The sequence below is a fragment of the Solenopsis invicta genome, chromosome 8, assembly GCF_016802725.1.
Source record: "Solenopsis invicta isolate M01_SB chromosome 8, UNIL_Sinv_3.0, whole genome shotgun sequence".
NCBI lineage: Eukaryota > Metazoa > Arthropoda > Insecta > Hymenoptera > Formicidae > Solenopsis > Solenopsis invicta.
The window spans coordinates 2,368,000-2,388,922 of NC_052671.1; the positions used below are offsets into that span (position 1 = coordinate 2,368,000).

Genomic DNA, 20,923 nt, shown 5'->3' on the forward strand with positions numbered 1-20,923 from the left:
AACGTTAGAACTTTTTTATATTAGAAGTCGAATTAATATCAGTTGCAGTTACATTTATTTTGTAGCTCAACGCAACCTTACCATACAGTCGGACGGCTGATTTCCAATTTTAAACAACTTTGGTCATTGACTCTCACCTATGAATAAAAGATAAAAATTTATATTACTAATTATAGAGACACTGTATAACGCAACTTCTTCCGGCTCCCTTCTAATGATTTCTCCGACGGTCTTCTTTATATTAATGAGCTGAAGAATTAAAACGTACGTTTCTTTATTAATAATATATAATGTATGTAACTATATTTAAATATAAATTGCGCACCGCTATTTGCACTTGATTTGTATTTGCCGTTATTTTTTATTTGTTCACAAAATAAAATCTTTTAAACAATTTTTTAATAATGTTAGGAAAAATAAAATAAGATAGATATACAATATATAGTATGTTCTTAATAAATTTCATTGTAATGTGATACATTACTATTTTAGTTTTTGTTAAATCTCATAAATTATAACTAACTTATTAAAACGTATAATTATTTTACATTTCTTGCTAGTTTAAAATATAATATAACATAACATTTAATTTAAAGATATAACTAGCTTTATTTTAAAATATAAAACAATATTATGTCTATACAGAAAACTATCTTAATAAGTAAATTAGACCTGAACAACGTTCACCCTGCTTACGTCAAATATGTTGAGGTTGCATAAGTTAAGGCGCAACTTGATTTAGATCAACGAATTTGTCATAAACGTAAACGTATGTATCTATTCTATTTATATAGTATCAATTGCAACATATTAGCACAGTGGGTCAGAAATGCTGAAGATAAATTCTTATTGCATCATAATAATTGTTTCTATTGAATAAGTTTACAATGTAAAAACAATTATATATATATATATATATATATATTTACTGTGTAAAAATTATTGTGAAAACTGTTATAAAAATTTTATTGTAATTATTAAAGAAGTTTTATTGAGTGAAAGGTAACGTTTCGTTTCGGGTGTAAAATCAACGTATACCTATCAATGAGTGCTATCTCTATGTATATATAATATAGACACAGATAAAACGTCCAACCGACGAAGGTCGGTCAGTGTGGCAACCGATTTACGTGTGGACAGTTGGACACTGACGTGAACAATTATTCGCCAATTATATCAGCCGTCTCCAATGACTCATTCCGACGGACCGCAGAAGCATTCGTGATGCTGTGTAATGTAGAAGTGAGAAGTGTGTGCATACGAAACTAGACAAAATAATGATATTCTTGCGAGGTAACTTCTAGAAAAATAAATTTTTTGCGATTAATGGTAAGTTTTTTTTATTGTATTTACACATTAAGCATTAAATAATAATTTATAAAGTATAGTTTTCTAGAGATATAAAAAATTATGACATTGTAATACGTACTTAAGCGATAACATAAAATAATGTTCATTTAGATATAATTGTCACATTATTGTTCATTCAATAAATCTTATACACAATTGTTGATACAAATAATATATAATCTTTCACATATCTTTTACTCTAAGCAATATTATCTTTTAATCTAAATGGTATTAAAAAATAAAGAGCGCGAACGTAATATGTAATCTTACTTGGAACTAAAGATATCTTATCGATACTAAAGCAAATGCACAAGTCACGTGTACTTTTCCATCAAACATGTGACACAGTACAATAGATTTTCCTCGATCACCAAATCCGAATTGCCTTGCGTGTCAAGTGACTTTTTCCACTTGTTGAATGCCAAAATAATTTGATTCTATTGTTGCATAACATGTATATTATGTAATACAGTTCAATATTATTTATTCTTTGTAGACTTTTAAGTATTTAATTTGATCGACTACACGAACGTGACCGTCATTTTAAATTATCTGCTTGACCTACGTATTTTTCCACAACGGTAGAAGTGGGTAAAGAGAAGTAAATAGCACACTATTCGGATATTCGCTTAGTCTTAAACAGAAAGCCAAACAGTAGTGGACAAGCGTTTCGTGAACAGTGTTGGTATCAGTTACAAAGCCCTCATGTGACAATGTGAAGATCGCTGGCAGGTTAACTCTCGATAATACTTTCAACGGTAATCGTTTGCAATAAGTCACATTGATCGCTCTCGTGAATAATGACAGAAAACAAGAAAAATGATACTAAAGGACAAGCTCCTGATGGTGGCTATGGCTGGTTTGTGTGTCTTGGAAGCAGTTTAATCACGGTAAACGTTAACAGAGTTATTATTCTATATAAAGTTGAATTATAAATTAACATTTATAATTAAAAATATATTACAGAGCAATATGAGAAACAGTAAAAATGATTATTTTCAAGAATTGTATTTCACAAAATTATTATTTTTATTTTTATACTTTATTATCCAATCAGCAGACAATGTTTGTTAAATGTTTTTAAAATATTTTAAAAACGTTACAATAAAGTATAAATATTTAAGAAACATTTTAAAAAATATTGTCTGCTAATTAAGAGTAGTTATTAAGTGTTTTTCAAAGTTTCATGTATATTTATTGATATTGAGAAATATAAATGGTAAAGACAAAATCGCGTTTTACGAAAGGTCACCTTTGCTCGTTTGCAATAGTAATAATTATACTCTCTAAATCTTGAGTAGAGTAAAACGTCACTTTAATAAGAGAAAATTTTATTCCTGTGGAGTGAAAATTAAACCTGTGTAATTTTTCGAGTGAATTTTCGCTGTACGAAATAAATAATATTAAGATTTACTTATTATTTCTAATAATGACTTAAATTGTAGCTCTCTTTGCGATCCCTGGATCCATCCTTCGGCCTTCTTTTCAAAGATCTGTTGACGGATCTGAATGTTGACTCTACAGGGGCATCGATTATAATGAGCGTCTTAGATGCCATCGTCAATTTCTCAGGTAAAAGGCAATTTCTGCAATACAAAAGAAATTTTGTAATTCTAGAGTTTTAAATATGAGGAGATTATTTATTCCAAGCAATTATATACAAATTTACAGGTTTTTTAATCGGTCCATTACTAAAAAGGTTTTCTTACCGACAAATCGCACTTTTTGGTTCCTTACTGAGCTGCAGTGGTTTAATAATTACGTCGCAAGCGAATAGCATGCTATATATTATTTGCAGCTACAGTGTATTAGGAGGTATACGTAGAATCTATTGTTACACATAAAATCGTATAATTTTGCTTGATAAAGAATTGTTTTTCCTTTACAATGTTTTCTACCTGTAATTTATTTCATAGGTATAGGTACTGGCCTTGCCATGGCTTGCGGCTTCGTCGCACTAAATACGTTTTTCAACAAAAAACGCGGACAAGCAGTGGGCTTTTCCATGGCGGGAACCGCATTAGGAATGATGCTCGTACCATTGGTAAGTGATACAATTGCGAAAAGAAAAATTGTCTTTTGCAACTGACAAATTATTTGTATAGTTGATACATATGTTGCTGGACATATACGGATTTCGCGGTACAACGCTTATAGCCGGAGGATGGGCACTACATTCTGTGGTGGGAGCATGTTTGTTACGTCCCCTTAAAGAACAGCCACCATCGATACCGCCGCCAGTAAAAGTAATTAATTTACAAAGAATTGAATTGTTACGTAGTTCAGAATTTTTGGTACCTCAAACTTTTATATTGAATCACTAAGAAAAGAAAATAGTAAAATCTAATAGGATATACAATTTTCTTAGAAAAAGCCCAATGGAGAACGAGAGAGTGAAGCTTTATTAATGAAACCGAATCCTACTGAAGCACGAAGGATGTCAAATGGATCGATGTGGACTGAGAATCAAAATGTGGAAAACGGATCGATCCCATCTGAAAAGAAGGAATCGTTCTTACAAAAGATAAAAGCGACTTTTGATTTGGATCTTTTTAAAAATCCCACGTACTTAAATGTCGTTTTAGGATGCAGCTTCTTTTATGTCGCTGAGTCAAACTTCAAATTGATGAATCCTTTCTTTCTCTCAGATATCGGTGAGAAAAATTTAAATATATAACTTGAACTTTCAAATGCGTAGCACAATCAGTACCGTAGCTAAAGGATGTCTATCACATTGTTGGAAGAGTTTCCGTGTTTTGTAAACATGGAAATATTGAAAGTCATTCGCGTCGCATCCACGTACAAATCTGTTTGGAGCAATATTATAAGGACGTCAATGATCGAATGACATCGATCTCAGCAAACATCCTCGCTACGGCACTGCTCGTGAGTTACATAAACTGCTCGTAGGAACTTGACGATCGACAGGCATGACGAAAGCACAGGTGGCCTTTTGTCTGTCCTTGACTGCATTTACCGACATCCTCGCTAGGCTATTGCTACCGACGTTATTCGACAAATTTGGATGGAAAAAGAGGATAATTTTTTGGATTTCTTGTCTCCTCGTTGGAATCACACGCTCCAGTAATTCTCTCATAGTTCAAAAGAACTACTATACATTGAAAAGAAGTTATATTTATTAAAGCTACTATTTTATTTATTAAAACAGTTGTTTACTTAATTATATATTTAATTAGATATTTTTAGAGTACATAATTCTTATAAGAATTTTTTGTAATGATCGAGTTGAAAGTAGATATCTATTTATAGTGTTTTAATAATGGAGACTTTAATACAAAATGCAATTTTATAAGAAGTTATAAATTTTTAAAAAATTTTAATTTTTTTTACATAGTATTGGCGGAACAATCAGAAAAGACATTATTGATTGCCATACTTGTAGTAGCTGGATTTTTGCGTGGCGCCGCATTAGTGAATTTAAATCTCTGCATATCCGAGTGTTGTACTTTGAAGAAGCTACCAAGTGCATTTGGAATATTTATGGTTTTTAAGGGTTTATGCGTAGTCATCATGAGTCCTTTGATCGGTATGTTCTTATATAATATTAGATAATAATATTTTTATGTATTTATAAAAATAATAACATGTAAATTAAATCTTGATATTTATTTTCTGTTAAAAAAGGATATATCAGAGATGTCAGCAATAGTTACAAGATTTGTATTCACGTGATGACCGCCTTGATGCTTGTCACATTTCTTATATGGAGCATTGAATTTTTACATGCCATCTTGTGTAGACAATTTGCCATAGTTAAGAAATTACAAAAACACGTAGTAGAATAATATTTTTAATTTAATTTAGTAATCGCGTAAAATAATCTAATGTATTTTATCAAGCATGTCATTTTTTTACAATTTTAGTATAGTACGAGTACTGACCAAATACATCATTCACTTTTAAAAAAATAATTTTTTTTGATTAATAAATTTTGTAATATTCTCGTAATTAGTGAACTAAGAATTGTAAAACGACCGTCAGACACGCGTAAAAATTGGTGTCACATGATTGTTTTCCTGTTTAAAAAATCCTCGTATATTGTCTCAAAGTACATTCTCAATGATTTCGTAATTTGTAATCTTTCCAATGCACTGATATCTTATCTACTGTAGATGCAATTTTGTATTTTTACAAGTGCAACAAACTCATTTTTCTTCTGTTTACTCATTAAACTTCCTTGTCAAATCAATTATCATTTTGTACACAGATAAAAAAAATCTGATCACTGTTTTCTTATAAGAAATTATGCGAACAGATTATCAAGAGGTTGAATAAGTTTGATGATTGCTTTTTATTCACATTTTTGTAATCTATATTTAATTTTCTATTTATTTATGCTTTTCTAAAAAAAATTATTTTTACACGGAAGAACCACCTTTGATAATAATGACAAAAAAATTTATCAAATAAAATGATAATGCTGCGAAAAGTTATGATATTCCAAGCAATACATTTAAGCGTGATATGAATAAAATAAATTATTATTTATGAATTATTGATACTTAATATTGTAATAAGATAAAAAATTACGTTCACTCATCAATATAATTTTAAAAGCGTAGAATAGTTTTTTTTGTATAAATTACAAAAATTTGCCTAACTTGAAAATTTACAAAGATACGTTATGTATATATTATGTATATGTATTGTGTATGTATCCTATGTATTATATTTATATTCACGTGTGCCCACACACACACACACACACACACACACACGCATGCACGCACACGCACACGCACGCACACACAAACAGACACATATTACATGTTTGTGCAATATATACATATATTGCATTGATAAAATCTTTTTTTTTTTAAGTATTAAAATAACTTTAATAAATCATCAAAACTATGTTGACAGAATATAACAATACTATGTATTTGGATCACAATAATTTTATTAAAGAACTAAAAATAAAATAAGATAATTGTGATAGTCCAAATCAAATATTTTCAAATCTGCATCTGGTAAAAAATTTGTATTGGACCGTACAACTTTTTACTTGCTGTAATAAAATTATTCCTTCCACGTATATCACATTAAAACAAGGTGCTTCATTAAAACGCGACTGAATCGCATTTAATTTAGCACAAATGTGATAGCATAGGTCATTACTTGTGTCATTGCACTTACGTGAGATAATGAGGCGCGTTTATTAAATTGCATTAAATGCATAAAAGCGACTCTGAATTTAATTCCCCGCCACTGCACACGCGCGTCTGTTCAACCTCGAATAAAAACATTACGAGAGATCGCATATGGTCTCGAAGTAACGGAGCCGGTTTTGTTGCGCTTCCTCCTCTTCGGCCAGTCTCGGATCGTCCGCAGTTGGTGTCAGAGCATATCTTCTCTGGCTTTACATGTCAAACATTTATGTCAGAGCATTTCTTAAACAGTTTTGTTCGACAGTTAAATGACTTTTCGTAATTGATATCTGTGAGTGTTACGTTGATATTATTGAAATGTGACATTATATTGCGGCATTGAAAAATTTTCCGTACTTAATATATAATAATGTATTCCGATAACTGCTTGACAACGCAGAGACTTGATTTAAACATCTTTGCTTAATTGCGAAATAAACAGTTCACGCGCAAGAAGAAGGGAAAACGACTGATTGTGAGTCATTAATACAGATAAAGAAGCTGAGGCGCTGGTGAAGAGTAAACAGAAGAACATGTAACTGCAAATAACTATTCCTGTACTGCTTAAATAACTAACTGATTGAGTTATCGTTAGTTTTTGCCACTTTATTTTAATCTTTAAGAATCTTTAACTTTAAAATAACAAAGTTTCTCGCTCATATAATAATAACTAATATAAATTCTAAAGGGCCAGAAACGAGCAATGTCAGATATTATTTTACAAAAATGTATAATTTATTGTAGTGGGACTTTAATTTTAATTCCATCAATGTAAATTATCTTTGATTTCGGTTTAACTTTTTATCTTCTTTTTTTTAGTTCTAAGAATTAAAAATAGATAAAAAGTAAGTTAATCTGTAATTAATCTATATTGATGAAAATGGACATAAGAGACACAAACGATTCGAAATGAGATCAATCTTGTTGCCAAGTAGAATAAATTTTCAAAAAATGTTAAGACTTATCCAAAAAAGTTTTATCAATAAAAAATGTTATTAGTACAACGTTCACAATTTTAATATCTTATCAAAGTCATTATTCTATTTTCTATTTTTCACTATAAATATAATTAAGGATAATGGAGAGTCAATTGATGAAGGTCGTTTTTATTATTAAGCATTACCATTTTATTAGTCAAGATAGTTTGAAGAAAGAAAGAGAAAGACAGACACATACGTCGCAATTATTACATACGATAAAAAGTGTAGATGTGAATGTGTAAACGCAGCTGCTTCTAATAAAAGAAAATGTGTGATTCATACATATACATAAATAATATGCAAATATATAATATGCATAGGAGCTGAATCGAAATGAGAGGGGCTTTATCCACTGCGCGTATCTTATCACTTGTCCGATTTAAGTTTGAGATTGTATGTCGTCCGAACGATTACGTTTACAGTCTGCCGATGATACGAACACTGGATACAACTGAAAATCTCTAGGAAGGTATATTCTGATGAAACAATTGCAAAGAAAATAATTGATACAATTGACAGAATGGCACGTAGTGCAATAGATCGAGGCTGGGCATGGGCAATTGTCGTCGGCGTGACTGTTATCAACGTAAGTCTTTCTTTATCATTATTACCTTTAAAACTTTAACGTGATTAATTCCTAAATAAAATACTTAATTTCAAGCTCGACTAAACGCTTTTGCAAACGCAGATATGGAAACAGCATTCAAGATCAAAAACAAGCCAGTCAAAGAACATTGACTATAGGAAGAAAAAAAAAGTTCCCAATGAAATCAAATGTTTTTCTTACGAAACATTTCTTGTTTGAACGATGCAAGGATAAAAGTAAAAATCGGACTTTCGATGATAATTTAGCGATTATGTATACCGTATGTCAGCATCATTTTATATTGTCTATTTATCTGTTACAAAATTTTAACCCATTTATTATAATTGATTTGTTTAATCGTTGATTTGCCGTGATAATACTATTATTTTACACTGAGGAATAACAAACGAGTCTGAAACGTCTGTGTTTTTAAATCTGTTCTCACAATGTAAAATTTGAAATTATATTTTATAGATTATATTTTATGATTTTTCATCACTCACTGGCTTGTTTTCGACCTTTATTATTGTTTTGATTAATCCTGTTGTTATAATGTGTTGTAATCTCTGATTGTAATGTCAATTGAGATTCGTTTTCAACAATTTAAAACTTTTTCTAACGCATAATAGATTAAAAACTGAAACAAATCTTGCAAGATCGAAAATTTTTAAATATATGTTGTCAATGTATAATATTCTTGATAATAAATTTTGTAATGTTTTATTTTCTGACATAAAATCCTGTATGAATAAAAATTAGATATTTTATCATTTTTATGAAATTCACATTTTTTTATTTCATTAAAAAATTATAATTTTTCTCATCTGAAAAGTTTTATAAAAGTGTCAACAATATTCTCAGAAAAACAAATATTTTGCAAAATTTGACTGATACATTTTCATGTAATCATTTGCAATATTCTTCAGCTAGCCGTGCTTCCCGTCCAACAGTGTTTTGGCCTTATCTTTACGGAACGTTTCACAAGTCTCGGCATTACCGCGACGCAAACGAGTCTAATTCTCCATCTTAATGGGACAATAACATGTAGTCTCGGCCTGATAAGTGGTCCAATGATGAAGAGATTCGCCTTTCGTCAAGTCGCATATTTCGGCTGTCTGACAATTGTCCTCGGAATCAGCGCCACTGCTTTCGCCGTGTCTCTACCGATGCTTATTATCACTTATTGCGTTATCATTGGTAAATAATTCATACTATAAAATACCAGAATACTAAATAAATGAAAGTCGTGAACATAATGAGCCGCTTGATTGAACTGAGTGCCACTGAACTAAGAGAGACTAAAATAGACTCATAAAGAGTAAGACGATAATAGCATACGCACGCAAAGTGGAGGCACCTTCAGAGCATTGCTGCAACGTTATTTTTATCATACTGGGAAAAATAATTGAAAAATAAAAAATAGCAATAGCAATACTTATTTAAAGGATATATCTATAAAAAAACACATTGAAATAAGTACTTTACATAATAGATATAAAAAGCAAATAATATTTAACAAATACATTTACTTGAAATAAGATAATCTTTATTTTCCATTTCAATAAGTTATGAATAAATAAATGTCTTCTACTATCTATTTATTATTTTCTACTTCTTAAAACAGCAATACAAAATAAGACCAAAATAAAAAAAGCACATGTTTCATGAATACACATATAGATAAAACCTAATTTTGTTACCAGAGGTAACTAGATAACTAATAACAAGTGAATTTATTTAAAATACATTTATAGAAATTGAACTGTTTTTGTTTTTTTAGTTTTATTTTCTATTTTGTACTTTTAAGAAATAAGAAATAGTAAATAAACATTAAAAAATAGAAGAAACTTTTATTCATGATGTATCAAAATGTAAAACAAATACCTTTCAAGTAAATGTATAATATAAATGTTAAATAGTACTTGTTTTTTTTACTACACAAAAGATACTTATTTTAAATAGTATTTTTTTATGTATAAGTACAGCTTTTAAATAAATATTTCTATTGAATATAATTCAATTTTTCTTCAACTTTGAGTTTTATTCGACATTTAGTGGCACTCAACGTTATAGCTCTCATCCGTGCTCTAGTAAATTCAATTACTAGAATAGGCAATAATGTAATTGTAGTCTGTTGGATCTCCTAGATTACTTTATAATTGAGAGATCTCAGCTTCTATATTAACTGCACTATTACAGGAAAATTGCCAATACTGACACAGATCTCTTGAAGCGACATCCTCTTACATTTCGGAAAAATAATTCACTTTATTTATATTTTATTTTATTTTATTTATACTGTATCATCTAATAGATGACACTTTCCAGTTTGTATTTACGTCTTAAAATGTTATTTTTAATTTTTGTTTACAAAATATAATTTAAGAACAAAGTGACACGTCTGTATTAAGAGTATTACTTTATTATTTTAAGAAGATGACAATATTAATTTTAAACGTGTATGTTTAACAGGAATTGGACAAGGAATTATTTATCCAGCGACAACATTAGCACTAAACACATATTTCCGCAAGAAACGCAACGTAGCTATGGGTTTTTCAGTTACATTGACCGGTCTGGGCCCAATCTTAATGCCCCTTTTGATAGATGTACTTCTCGAGAATTTTGCCACGACAGGCACTCTTCTGATTCTTGCTGGAATCGCCTTGCATTCTCTCGTTGGTGCATCTCTGTTAAGACCGTTTGAAAAGGAGAAAGAGGTGAGTTAAAGGTACGTGAGAAAAAGCGTAATCTTATATTAGATCCTTTCTCCATTTTTCATTTTATAAATTTCAGTCACCCCATTGTCACACCAATAATATGCGAAATGTAGATTATATCTGGAAGGCTCTTTTTCTTCTCCCATTTTTAACAGATTGTTCTGGTAGACAAAACTACCGATATATCGAAAGAGGAAAATTCATGTGCCGATAATCGTGATAATGAAGCAAATGTAGAAAATAATGCCGTTCGAAGCCGGTTATCAAGTGAAGAAATCGCTGAAGACGAAAGACAACTGAACCATCATCGTCCAGAGAATAAAGAAACAATAGTGAAAGAAAGTAGACAAACTTCGTACCTTAGAAAAATTATTGCTAACATGGATCTCGATCTTCTTCGTGATAATCGTTATGTAGCGATAGTACTAGGTAGATTACGAACATCTAAATCTAGGTTTTGCCGAAATAGAATTAAAATCTTGAGAGATATATATATATATATATAATACATGCCTCAAAAATAGGTATGAGTGTATCGTTGGTGGCCGAAACGAATTTCAACGCAACGATACCTTTCGTCCTGGTCGAATTGGCGAACCTTGAAAGAACATCGGTAGCTACAGTGATGTCGATTCAAGCAGCTGCGGACATTACAGGACGTCTTTGCGTGCCGTTGTTGGCGCAAAAAACCGGCTGGACCTGCAGAAATCTTTATGTGATATCCCTGTTAGGATCAATCCTCGGAAGGACTAGTACGTACCGCAACATAAAGTATACGAACCCGAGGAATCGCTTCAAGAAATGATATTTGGGGTGGGTTGATTAGCTGTGATTAAGTGCGTATCGTATGACAATCGGTACCATCCGCAAATCATCGATCGTAATATTTAACAATTATTCACCATAACAATTATTAAACCGAATGTTATTTGCAGTCATGAAACTAATTGTCCGGATACAAGATATAGAAGATTATTTTATACTACAAATTCTATTAAGTATTATCTTTTTTTAGAGAAAACTCGATTGGAAGTGAAATTTCTTACATTTTTAACAAAAATATGCATTGATTTGTAGCATAAAATAAACATCTTATGTCTGATCATTAGTTTTGTGGCCGTATAATAAAATTATCTTAATCATATACAATATATTTAATATTATTTGGCTACAATTTTACCATACTTTTTTTATACATATTTTCAGATTTATATAAAAAAAAAGTAAAATAGAATCAGCACTTTGTTTCAATTTTATTTAAATATCTTACTATCTTATTTCGTTAACAACAGGGAAGTGAACTTTTTCAGTTTGAACATAAGTATGTTTTAATGGTAAGACATTATTGATAAAAGTTTTCACTTTTAATTGAGTCTTTCCTAAAAAATTATGTTTGTTGAGTTTGTATAAAATAAATTTCCTGTATCCGGACAATTAATTTCGTGACTGTCGCTACACATTTGTATATTACAATGTATTTTAATATAATATGACATACTTTTAATATTATTTAATTAACAGTATTATGATGTATTTATCCATTTACCTACTCTTATTGATCTTCGCATTCCCGATGTCTCATGTAAACTTCTGTACAAAGTCAATTCTCATGTTAGCTTCTTGACAGTTCTATCGACGTGGGGTGATACCTATGTCATCGTGATTGGAGTAGCTCTCATTGTTGGACTGGCAAAGGGAACCAAAGCTGTCTTCCAAGCTCTAATCATTCCCGATTACGTACCATTGGGGAGGTTGCCAGCTGCATCCGGCATTCTGATGGTTTGTAATGGCATCCTGTCTATCAGCGTGGGACCAATTATCGGTAAAGAGAAATTTTAAATGTGCAATAAAAGCAGCTTCTGATTTTTCGAATGTTTAATTTCAATCATAACGTTTGACAAGGAGACATCATTATCGACACCATCTATTTTTATCGAAATTGAATATTTTTTCAGGTTTGGTGCACGATGCAACAAATAGTTACGTGGGTGCACTTTATTTCACATCCTTTCTCAGCTTATCCTGCGTCTTCCTGTGGTCGATAAGTGGATTATGGACTCCCGGTAGAAACACTCTAAAATTGAATCAACAAAATTCGTCAGAAGAGCAAGAAAATACTCGTGAAAATATTGATTAATTTACGGTTAAATATTTCCAAGTTATGACTGAAACTTCGGCAAAAATGGAATATTTCGATATGTTGTAAAATATATACTTTTGTACTGAGAATTTAATGTGATGATTCTATGAAATAATTCTATGAAATAATTCTGCGATAATATGTAGAATTATCAGAAGAAAATCTCCAACACTAAACTAGGTCTTCTAAACAAAAGCCCCTTATTCTTCAAAAATTAAATATTGTATTTTATTAATATACTGATAATGATGTGACTTTCTTAAATAATTGAAGAAGTAAAAACTCATAGTTTATACATTTATGTCATATATTACGTCAAATCATAAAAATAAATATATGACATTAATTACTTTGATTTTATAAAATTATTAATAGATATATTTAATATTCAATATATAACATTCTATTAAAGTCTCTGATGTAGCTAATAATTTTATAAAATTGACTTTAAATGTTTTCACTCATATATATAATTTTAAACTATTATTTGATTACTTTTACTTACATAAGATAGAATAAAATAGACGCTACTAAAAAATGTAATAGATGATTCTACCTTATTTTATTTTAAGCATCCTGAAAACTAAACATAGACAATCAAAAGTTGCCCAAACGGTGTCCAATTTCTTATTGATAATAGCAATGAGTATTGAATTGAATTAAAAATATAAAGTTTAAAATATTTTTATATATTTAAAATATAAAATGTTAATAAAATTTATAACTGTATTTGTTGCACGTAATTATTAATCTGGCACATCTATTAATGATAAAGTAACAATTTAATTTATAAAAATTATATGTTATCATGAAAATGTAACAACGTTAACATTATTACTGCAGACAGAGAAAAGCAACAATTCCTACCAAAAAAATGACGATAATAGTAACGGCAATAAAGCATTACTTTTCAACTTTAAATTTGAATATATATTTGCACATCTTTAAATACATCAATTATCAACCAATCTATCACTTAATATTATCAAATTCTATTACTTTCTTTTCTCTCCCCATCTCTTCCTCGAACAAATCTTGCTGTGCTGTTATAACAATCCGACGAGAACTTATTGTATCTAAGTGTAATTTAAAATTTTGCGTCATATATATTTTTATATATGTATTTAAGTACAGAAAAAAACGAGAGAAATTTTATGCAATTTAAGTTGTAACTTAATTACATTATTTAAAAAAATGCAATATGCAGCGTATACGCATATATCCATTTTACAGCAATGACATTTCTGCAAAGACATTTCCTATTTAGTTTTAATTTGACAATCTTATTTTATTGTGCTCTGATAATGCTTTAAACATCCACAAACTAAAGTCATCAGATTAGATTAACTGTCAGCTTATATACTTTCTTATCGTTTATGAAAATGTTCAACGTCAGTAGAGCTTTTATCATTTCGCGAGGCACAACACTACATAATCAGGCTAGATTGGGCTAGAATAATATATTAAATTTTGTGCTGCTTACTTATGTGTATTGTAATTATCAAATTATTAGAATTAGTCCGTTTAAATCTGTGAGTCAGTTTACAGAAAACGAAAAGAAATACTGATAAATCGTGTGATAATTATGTTGTGCAATATTTTGTAATAGAGAAAGAGAAAGAGAGAAAAAGAGAGATACAAAAAGTACAATTTTTTTATCTCTTATATTATTAAATATATATAAATGTATATCAGAAACATAATTGCAAATTTTTATCAAAGGTAATATTATATTAGTAAATAGAGGTTTGCAAAGTTGTGCGTACTACGAATAAATGATCGAAACGATTTAAAATTGCAGATAATACATTTGCGATTGGAATTATCAATGTATCTATTCGAATAATCGCGGTATCGATCAATGCAGATAAGACTGATCACCAACTGACATCATCGAAAGCTGCAAGTCACTACTATTACATAAAATCATTATTATTATAGAATGATTAATCATTATAAAATGATTAAGAAATGACATTAACATTTTAGTGAATAAAGTGCGCTGTTTGCAAGGAATTGTTAAGTGCAAGACAATTATTCAACAACAACGGACGTGCATAACGTGGTTCCGTGCAAATATTTATTTAATAAAATGAATTTTTAGTGTTGCACGTGATATTTATATTATTTTCGAACAATTAATTAATACTACATTGAATTTTTTACATGACTGGATCTTTTGAATCATAAAATGATTAACAAGGTGCCACCGAATGGGGGATGGGGATGGGTGATTGTCGTAGCTGCAGCACTGAATGGCGTAAGTTATCATAAACATCTTATCTGAATGTAAAAATATCAAAGCATACGAAATGTGTCAAAATATGTCAACATTTGTCGAAATACCGTAATTTTCCTGCGAAAACCGAGACTAATCCGAATAAAAATTTTATAGCTGTCTACCATCCCAATTATACAGGGATTCGGATTGATATTTAAAGATTCTTTCGCCAAACTTAATCTGAATGCAACCGATACGTCAGTTATAATTAATGTAAATTTGGCATTTGGCATGATACTCGGCTTAATCAATGGGCCGCTCTTGAAGATTTTTGGTTACAGAAAAGTAGCGATGGCGGGAAGTATAATGTTCACTGTTGGTGTAACATTGACGGCATTCGCCAATAGCTTTACTCTTATTATAATTTCTTATGGAGTGCTAACCTGTGAGTAAAGCAGAATATTGTACTGAATTATCCAGTTACAGTTATATTACAGTTATAAACATCAAATACTCATTATTATGCAAATTAATTAAACAAAACAATTATTATTGAAATAAATTTCTTTTCATTGAACATCGAGTTTTGCAATTTTTTTAAATGCACGTGTACATTTGTGTTACAAATTATTTATAAATTTTGTCTACATAGCTATTGGCATTACTACGACGATGTCTGGATTCTCTCTAGCGACCAATTCGTATTTTACTACGAAACGAGGACGAGCCGTAGGCTTGGCAATGACCCTCACAGGAATAGGTCCAATCCTTATACCTCAAATAGCCTCCTTCTTACTTTCGATTTATGGTGTTCAGGTAATAGTTACATTTGATAAAAATGAAAATGTAGCAAACAGAGAATAAGCAAACCGAAAAGATTTAAAGTTCTTTGATATTCTTCACGAGATGATTATATCAAGTGAAAATATTGGAACGTGCAGAGATAATGTCTGTCAGATAGAAAATATAGTTTGTACATTCATAAGTGAATATCTTGATAGAGGCATCTCCTACCGCGAATGTTGCCGATTGTAAAGTATAATACTGTACAAGCGCTTATCGATATGGGTCAGATGATGAACGTCTGTTTATTTTTTTATAACTACTTGTACAATTTATAGCTAACATTAAATGCTATTTTCTTTTTACGCATTGTCGATCTATAACATCTTTTAATAGAAACGTATTATTTAACCTTAATTTACTTATGAAGAGTTGTATTTATAACTATTATAAATTATTAAGATTATTGTAAATCTTATTAAATATACATATGTACTCTCTAAATTTTTTGGAGTAAAATTCTACTCTTTTAGATAAAATTTCACTCCAAAAATTTTAGAGAGTAGTAAAAAAAATCTAATATTAAACAGGGTACCGTCTTGATACTTGGGGCTTACAGTTCTCACTCGATGATAGCTGCGATGCTGCTACAACCGGTTAAATGGCACATGAAAAATGCACCCCTTTGTTTAGAGACAGTCACTGAAAATCCTAAAATTTTGACTGATGTTAACGATAAACAAGGTATTTGCTAATTAAAAATACAAACAATTTTGACCAAAAATATTAGCATCTATATTTTTCTGATTTATCTGAAATTCTTTTATCTGCATTGTTTTTTATTAGTTATCGATATTATATTATATATAAATTTAAATAGTTCTTGAAACAAAGAATAATTCACATTTTAATTTCTATTAAAATTTTCTCCAGTTAAAAATATTATTTATATTTAAAAAAATATAGATGCCAAAATGTTTTTGGCCAAGGTTGTACATATATGCATGGTTACTCTTAGAAACATGGAATTACTTACAGACACATTGAATAATTACGAGGAAGATGAAACAAATATACAGTCATCGATGCAGGCGCTAAATAATTATCAGCGAAAAAGAAGAACGACAATATCTAGTATCGATCACGATATCGAGGTTGGAAGTATTTATGGATTCGATACGCCTTTGCCTCGACAGATTTCTACAGACGGAAGTGTGAACCGAGCTAATTGTAACTTATTAATTAATAATAAGTAAATTAAAAGTTAATGATTAATTAAAATAAAGCGACTCTAAATACATAAATTTCAAATTTCAGTATCATACGACTCAAATTACGGCACCGAAATGTCGGTGATGAACGGGACATCAAAGACGAATTTATACGACGGTCACAAGGGTCTGGTATATCCTTGGTGGAATTCATGTAATTGTGCCATCATATCGTTTAAACTAATTTTTATAGATGCGATAAATTCGGATTTTTAATTAGATATTATAAAAATAATATGTATATATTTTTTACAGCAAAAAGCATAGATAGTATTCATCTTGGTAGCAGCATAAAAATTTTCGACGAACCTGTTCCAATAACGAAAAAACTGATGTTTATCGATGGTGTAAACAAAAATAATAATGTAATTCAAAACGTGGAAAAAGATTCGCTATTGGAAAAAGAGGCAGATAACTGTTCTATCAAAGAAAACAATAACGATTGGTAAATATGAGAGTATAGATATAGTATGCAGTATTAAATAGGATAAAATAATATTACATCTTTTTTTCTCATTTTATTAATATTGATGTAAAATTATTATTAGAAAAAATGCGCGATTACAACGTGACTATAATAATAAATTAAATAGATAATTCTCTATAATCTTATAATATTATTTAATACTAAATAATATTTCCGAAATATTAATAAAAATGATGATTATTGTATGAAAAAGTAAATAATATTATTTATTTCAATATTTTTAATTATAGGAAATATTATACCTTTTAAATGTAATAATTATGCATAATAGTTTTGTGCATAATAATTCACATTAAATTTTTATTACAATAATATTTATAATATATTTTTATAATATTCCACGTATATTGTAATAACATATCACAAATATTAAAACTGACATATAACAATAATACAATAGTTCCATAATATTAAAAAATATTGAATAATAATTGGAATATTGATAGTAATATTATTTTAATATTTAATAATGTTTGTATAACGTTCTGTTAATATTGTATGCTTATAGAGATAGAAAATTGATATAATATACGAGACAGTTTTGAACATAACAAATGATATAACAATCACGTTTCAGTGGCGAAAGAAATTCGACTCTCTGCCGAATTCTACGACGAGTGGCTGACCTTTATGACTTCGATCTTCTTCGCGATCCAATTTACGTGAACATCATGATGGGGATGTCAATCGCGATTTTCGCGGAGGTGAATTTTTCCATGCTGACGCCGTTCATCCTCGCTGATATGGGCTTGTCAACGGCAAAGATTGCCAATATCATGAGCGTCATAGCGATAGTTGATCTCGTTAGCAGAGGTGCGGCACCTTATCTGGGGGAGTACCTGCGTCTGTCAGCCAGGATGATGTACATGCTCAGCTTGTTTCTTCTGATAATTAGTAGAAGCTGTAATGTATATTGATTGTCTTTCATTAACAAACTTTTACGAAAGAAAAAAGGATAAAAAAAGCAAGAATTTTAATATAGCAATTGATTATTTGTTGGCGCAGTACTAATATTTGCGTATAACTTCACTACAATGCTGGCCGTCGCAATTGGTTTGGGAGCATCAAAAGGTATTCGATCGGTGTATATGGCCTTAGTCGTACCCAGTTACGTTCCCATTCAAAAGTTACCCAACGCTTCGGGAATTCAAATGTTGACCAATGGAATGATTCTTTTGTGTGCTGGTCCTATGCTTGGTACGTAAACAGTAATATTATACATAAAGTGATTAAATATGTTGTTTAATACATTGTTCTTATTGTTAGATTATAATTTATCAAACGTCGAATTGGAAAACCTAAATAATAAAGAGTCGATTTGTTACAGGTGTAATACGAGATAATACTGGAAATTACACGATCTGCATTATCTTGCTTAACTGCGTTACCGCTATTACACTGTTTATCTGGACAACTGAGATGCTTGTGCGCAGAAAACGTGCCCGACAAAAGATGCAATTATCTGGATCATCTTAATACTAAACTGTTCCTGTAAATAAATTATTTCCAACAATACACAAGTTTCGAACACGGTAAAAGAGCGATTAGTAAATATTCAGTTTAAATATATGTACGTCGAACGTAGAGGAACGATCGTGTGCAGCAATTTTCGATTTCACGAATCATGAAAGGGAATTAAAAATTCTTCCTCACGTTTCTTCTAACCGGCACGTTAGATCGTCAACGCGATCGCAATTAAGGTCGTGTCCTTGTTCGATACCATTTACCATGGAAATGGATCTAATTAAAGCGTTAGTCCTCTCCAGACACGACTGGTTGTCTTTCAGGCAAACAACGGCAGTAGACCTCGTAGACAATGGTACGACTTTTCCCACTATCTTCCGGCGGGGGAGTTCTCACGTTTCGCTGCTACGAGCAACGTGTGATACTACTAAAGAGACCTGAAAAGGAAGTTCGAAGGTCAATGAATTGTAGATATTGTTGCATCAAGCAAGTTAATCTATTCAATGCTATTAATTTATCCTCTCTTGCATCAAGCTCTTGCTCATTAAGTGTAACACTTTTTTCGTGACATCAAATGACTATAATATACGCACGATATCACTTAATTTTCCTGTGCGAAATGACGGTTTACAACTGAAGCACGGAAGTAATTAATTTCTGTTTTATTAAGACGAACCTAAATGTAAAAAATATATTAGTTATAATTATATTAAATATTTTGTGAAATATATTTTAGTATAATAATAATTTAACAATATATTTTTTTAAATAAAATATATATATTTTTTTAATGCATTGAATTACTAAATTTGAATTACTTTTTTTATACGATTTTGCTTGACGTGAATGAAAGGACAAGCTTGGAATTCGCAACATAAAGTCCCGTTTCATCGTACAATTGGAAACGACTGGCTTGCGCGATATGCATATAAGCATATCACGTACGAATGTATATTTAGATGCAGCAATACTCAAATAGTCGTGACACTTTTTGCGAACATCCAGGTTTACGAAATCGGCGAAAGTGATCGAACGCGGTTAGCAAATGCATAAAAGACGAGTTCAAGTAACGTGTAACGCGACGAGATTTCGAAACAACCACACCCAAAGTTTTCTAAAATCGAGGTAATAAAACGGATGAACTTCAAATAATTTATTACGTGGATGTAAGATTTAATATTAATTTTTAAAAATATTATATTGCAAAGGAAAATATGACACAATTCGCAAGAGACAGAAGAATTTTTTTTTACTTTGTTGAAGAAATATAAACTTATATTAACTATTTTTTATGTGTGAAATATTAAATCATCCATTATTCATTATTTATTATTTGCTCTATTCGTTTTCTATTATTCATTATTCCTCATTGTTCTTTTTCATGTCACAGAATTCATTCTTTTAGAGTTAAACAGAATGTGACTGGAAATGAGGAAAGCTTCTCCTTTGGAAAGCGTTTAACATGCACGATAAATTCTGAGAAGATGGATTCTAAATTGATTTGGGTTTGGCTTACAGAATCGACGAAAGTGCTCCAGGAAACGACAACGTGTTCGCTTAAAATTTAGTATTCATGTAACGCGGATCGACCTGAGTGATCAATATACGTCTGCTGTGAACAATCATCAATCTTCCTTCCGTTAAAATACCTATTTTTCAAATCGGTAAGCCTTTCTGTTAAAATCTTTTCAAATTTAGAAGCTTTATGCAAATTGTCTTTACTTCAAAAAATAAATTTGTTAACAATTTTATT

At 30.2% G+C, this 20,923-nt stretch overlaps 3 protein-coding genes across 16 annotated transcripts; all 3 read left to right on the plus strand.

The window, feature by feature from the left end:
* The first annotated feature begins 1,108 nt into the window (after nucleotides 1-1,108).
* Nucleotides 1,109-5,863, plus strand: LOC105193717 (monocarboxylate transporter 1). Its single transcript, XM_011158277.3, has 10 exons — nucleotides 1,109-1,329; nucleotides 1,847-2,240; nucleotides 2,796-2,922; nucleotides 3,022-3,165; nucleotides 3,267-3,394; nucleotides 3,456-3,596; nucleotides 3,719-4,004; nucleotides 4,279-4,434; nucleotides 4,706-4,897; nucleotides 4,996-5,863. Exons 2-10 carry the CDS (start codon nucleotides 2,151-2,153, stop codon nucleotides 5,154-5,156), a joined length of 1,425 nt encoding a protein of 474 aa, XP_011156579.1. The 5' UTR covers nucleotides 1,109-1,329; nucleotides 1,847-2,150; the 3' UTR covers nucleotides 5,157-5,863.
* Nucleotides 5,864-6,085: 222 nt separating this feature from the next.
* On the plus strand, nucleotides 6,086-13,673 carry LOC120358378 (monocarboxylate transporter 9-like). 8 transcript variants are annotated; one of them, XM_039452465.1, is made up of 8 exons: nucleotides 6,087-7,075; nucleotides 7,819-8,084; nucleotides 9,011-9,281; nucleotides 10,557-10,804; nucleotides 10,960-11,233; nucleotides 11,329-11,556; nucleotides 12,432-12,626; nucleotides 12,760-13,673. In XM_039452465.1, exons 2-8 carry the CDS (start codon nucleotides 8,019-8,021, stop codon nucleotides 12,939-12,941), a joined length of 1,464 nt encoding a protein of 487 aa, XP_039308399.1. In that variant the 5' UTR covers nucleotides 6,087-7,075; nucleotides 7,819-8,018; the 3' UTR covers nucleotides 12,942-13,673. The 8 variants fall into 8 exon arrangements, with proteins under 8 accessions (XP_039308406.1, XP_039308399.1, XP_039308398.1 ...); XM_039452464.1 differs by having other exon boundaries at nucleotides 6,087-7,053; XM_039452468.1 differs by having other exon boundaries at nucleotides 6,087-7,053; nucleotides 7,921-8,084.
* Nucleotides 13,674-14,143: 470 nt separating this feature from the next.
* LOC105193725 lies at nucleotides 14,144-20,843 on the plus strand. 7 transcript variants are annotated; one of them, XM_039452461.1, is made up of 12 exons: nucleotides 14,144-14,666; nucleotides 14,746-15,204; nucleotides 15,340-15,610; nucleotides 15,818-15,981; nucleotides 16,539-16,692; nucleotides 16,987-17,178; nucleotides 17,266-17,373; nucleotides 17,475-17,664; nucleotides 18,284-18,609; nucleotides 18,712-18,903; nucleotides 19,034-19,197; nucleotides 20,576-20,843. In XM_039452461.1, exons 2-11 carry the CDS (start codon nucleotides 15,136-15,138, stop codon nucleotides 19,180-19,182), a joined length of 1,815 nt encoding a protein of 604 aa, XP_039308395.1. In that variant the 5' UTR covers nucleotides 14,144-14,666; nucleotides 14,746-15,135; the 3' UTR covers nucleotides 19,183-19,197; nucleotides 20,576-20,843. The 7 variants fall into 7 exon arrangements, 6 of the variants coding, with proteins under 6 accessions (XP_039308395.1, XP_039308397.1, XP_039308396.1 ...); XM_039452463.1 differs by having other exon boundaries at nucleotides 20,689-20,840; XM_039452462.1 differs by lacking the exon at nucleotides 20,576-20,843 and adding an exon at nucleotides 19,494-19,869.
* The last annotated feature ends 80 nt before the right edge of the window (nucleotides 20,844-20,923 follow it).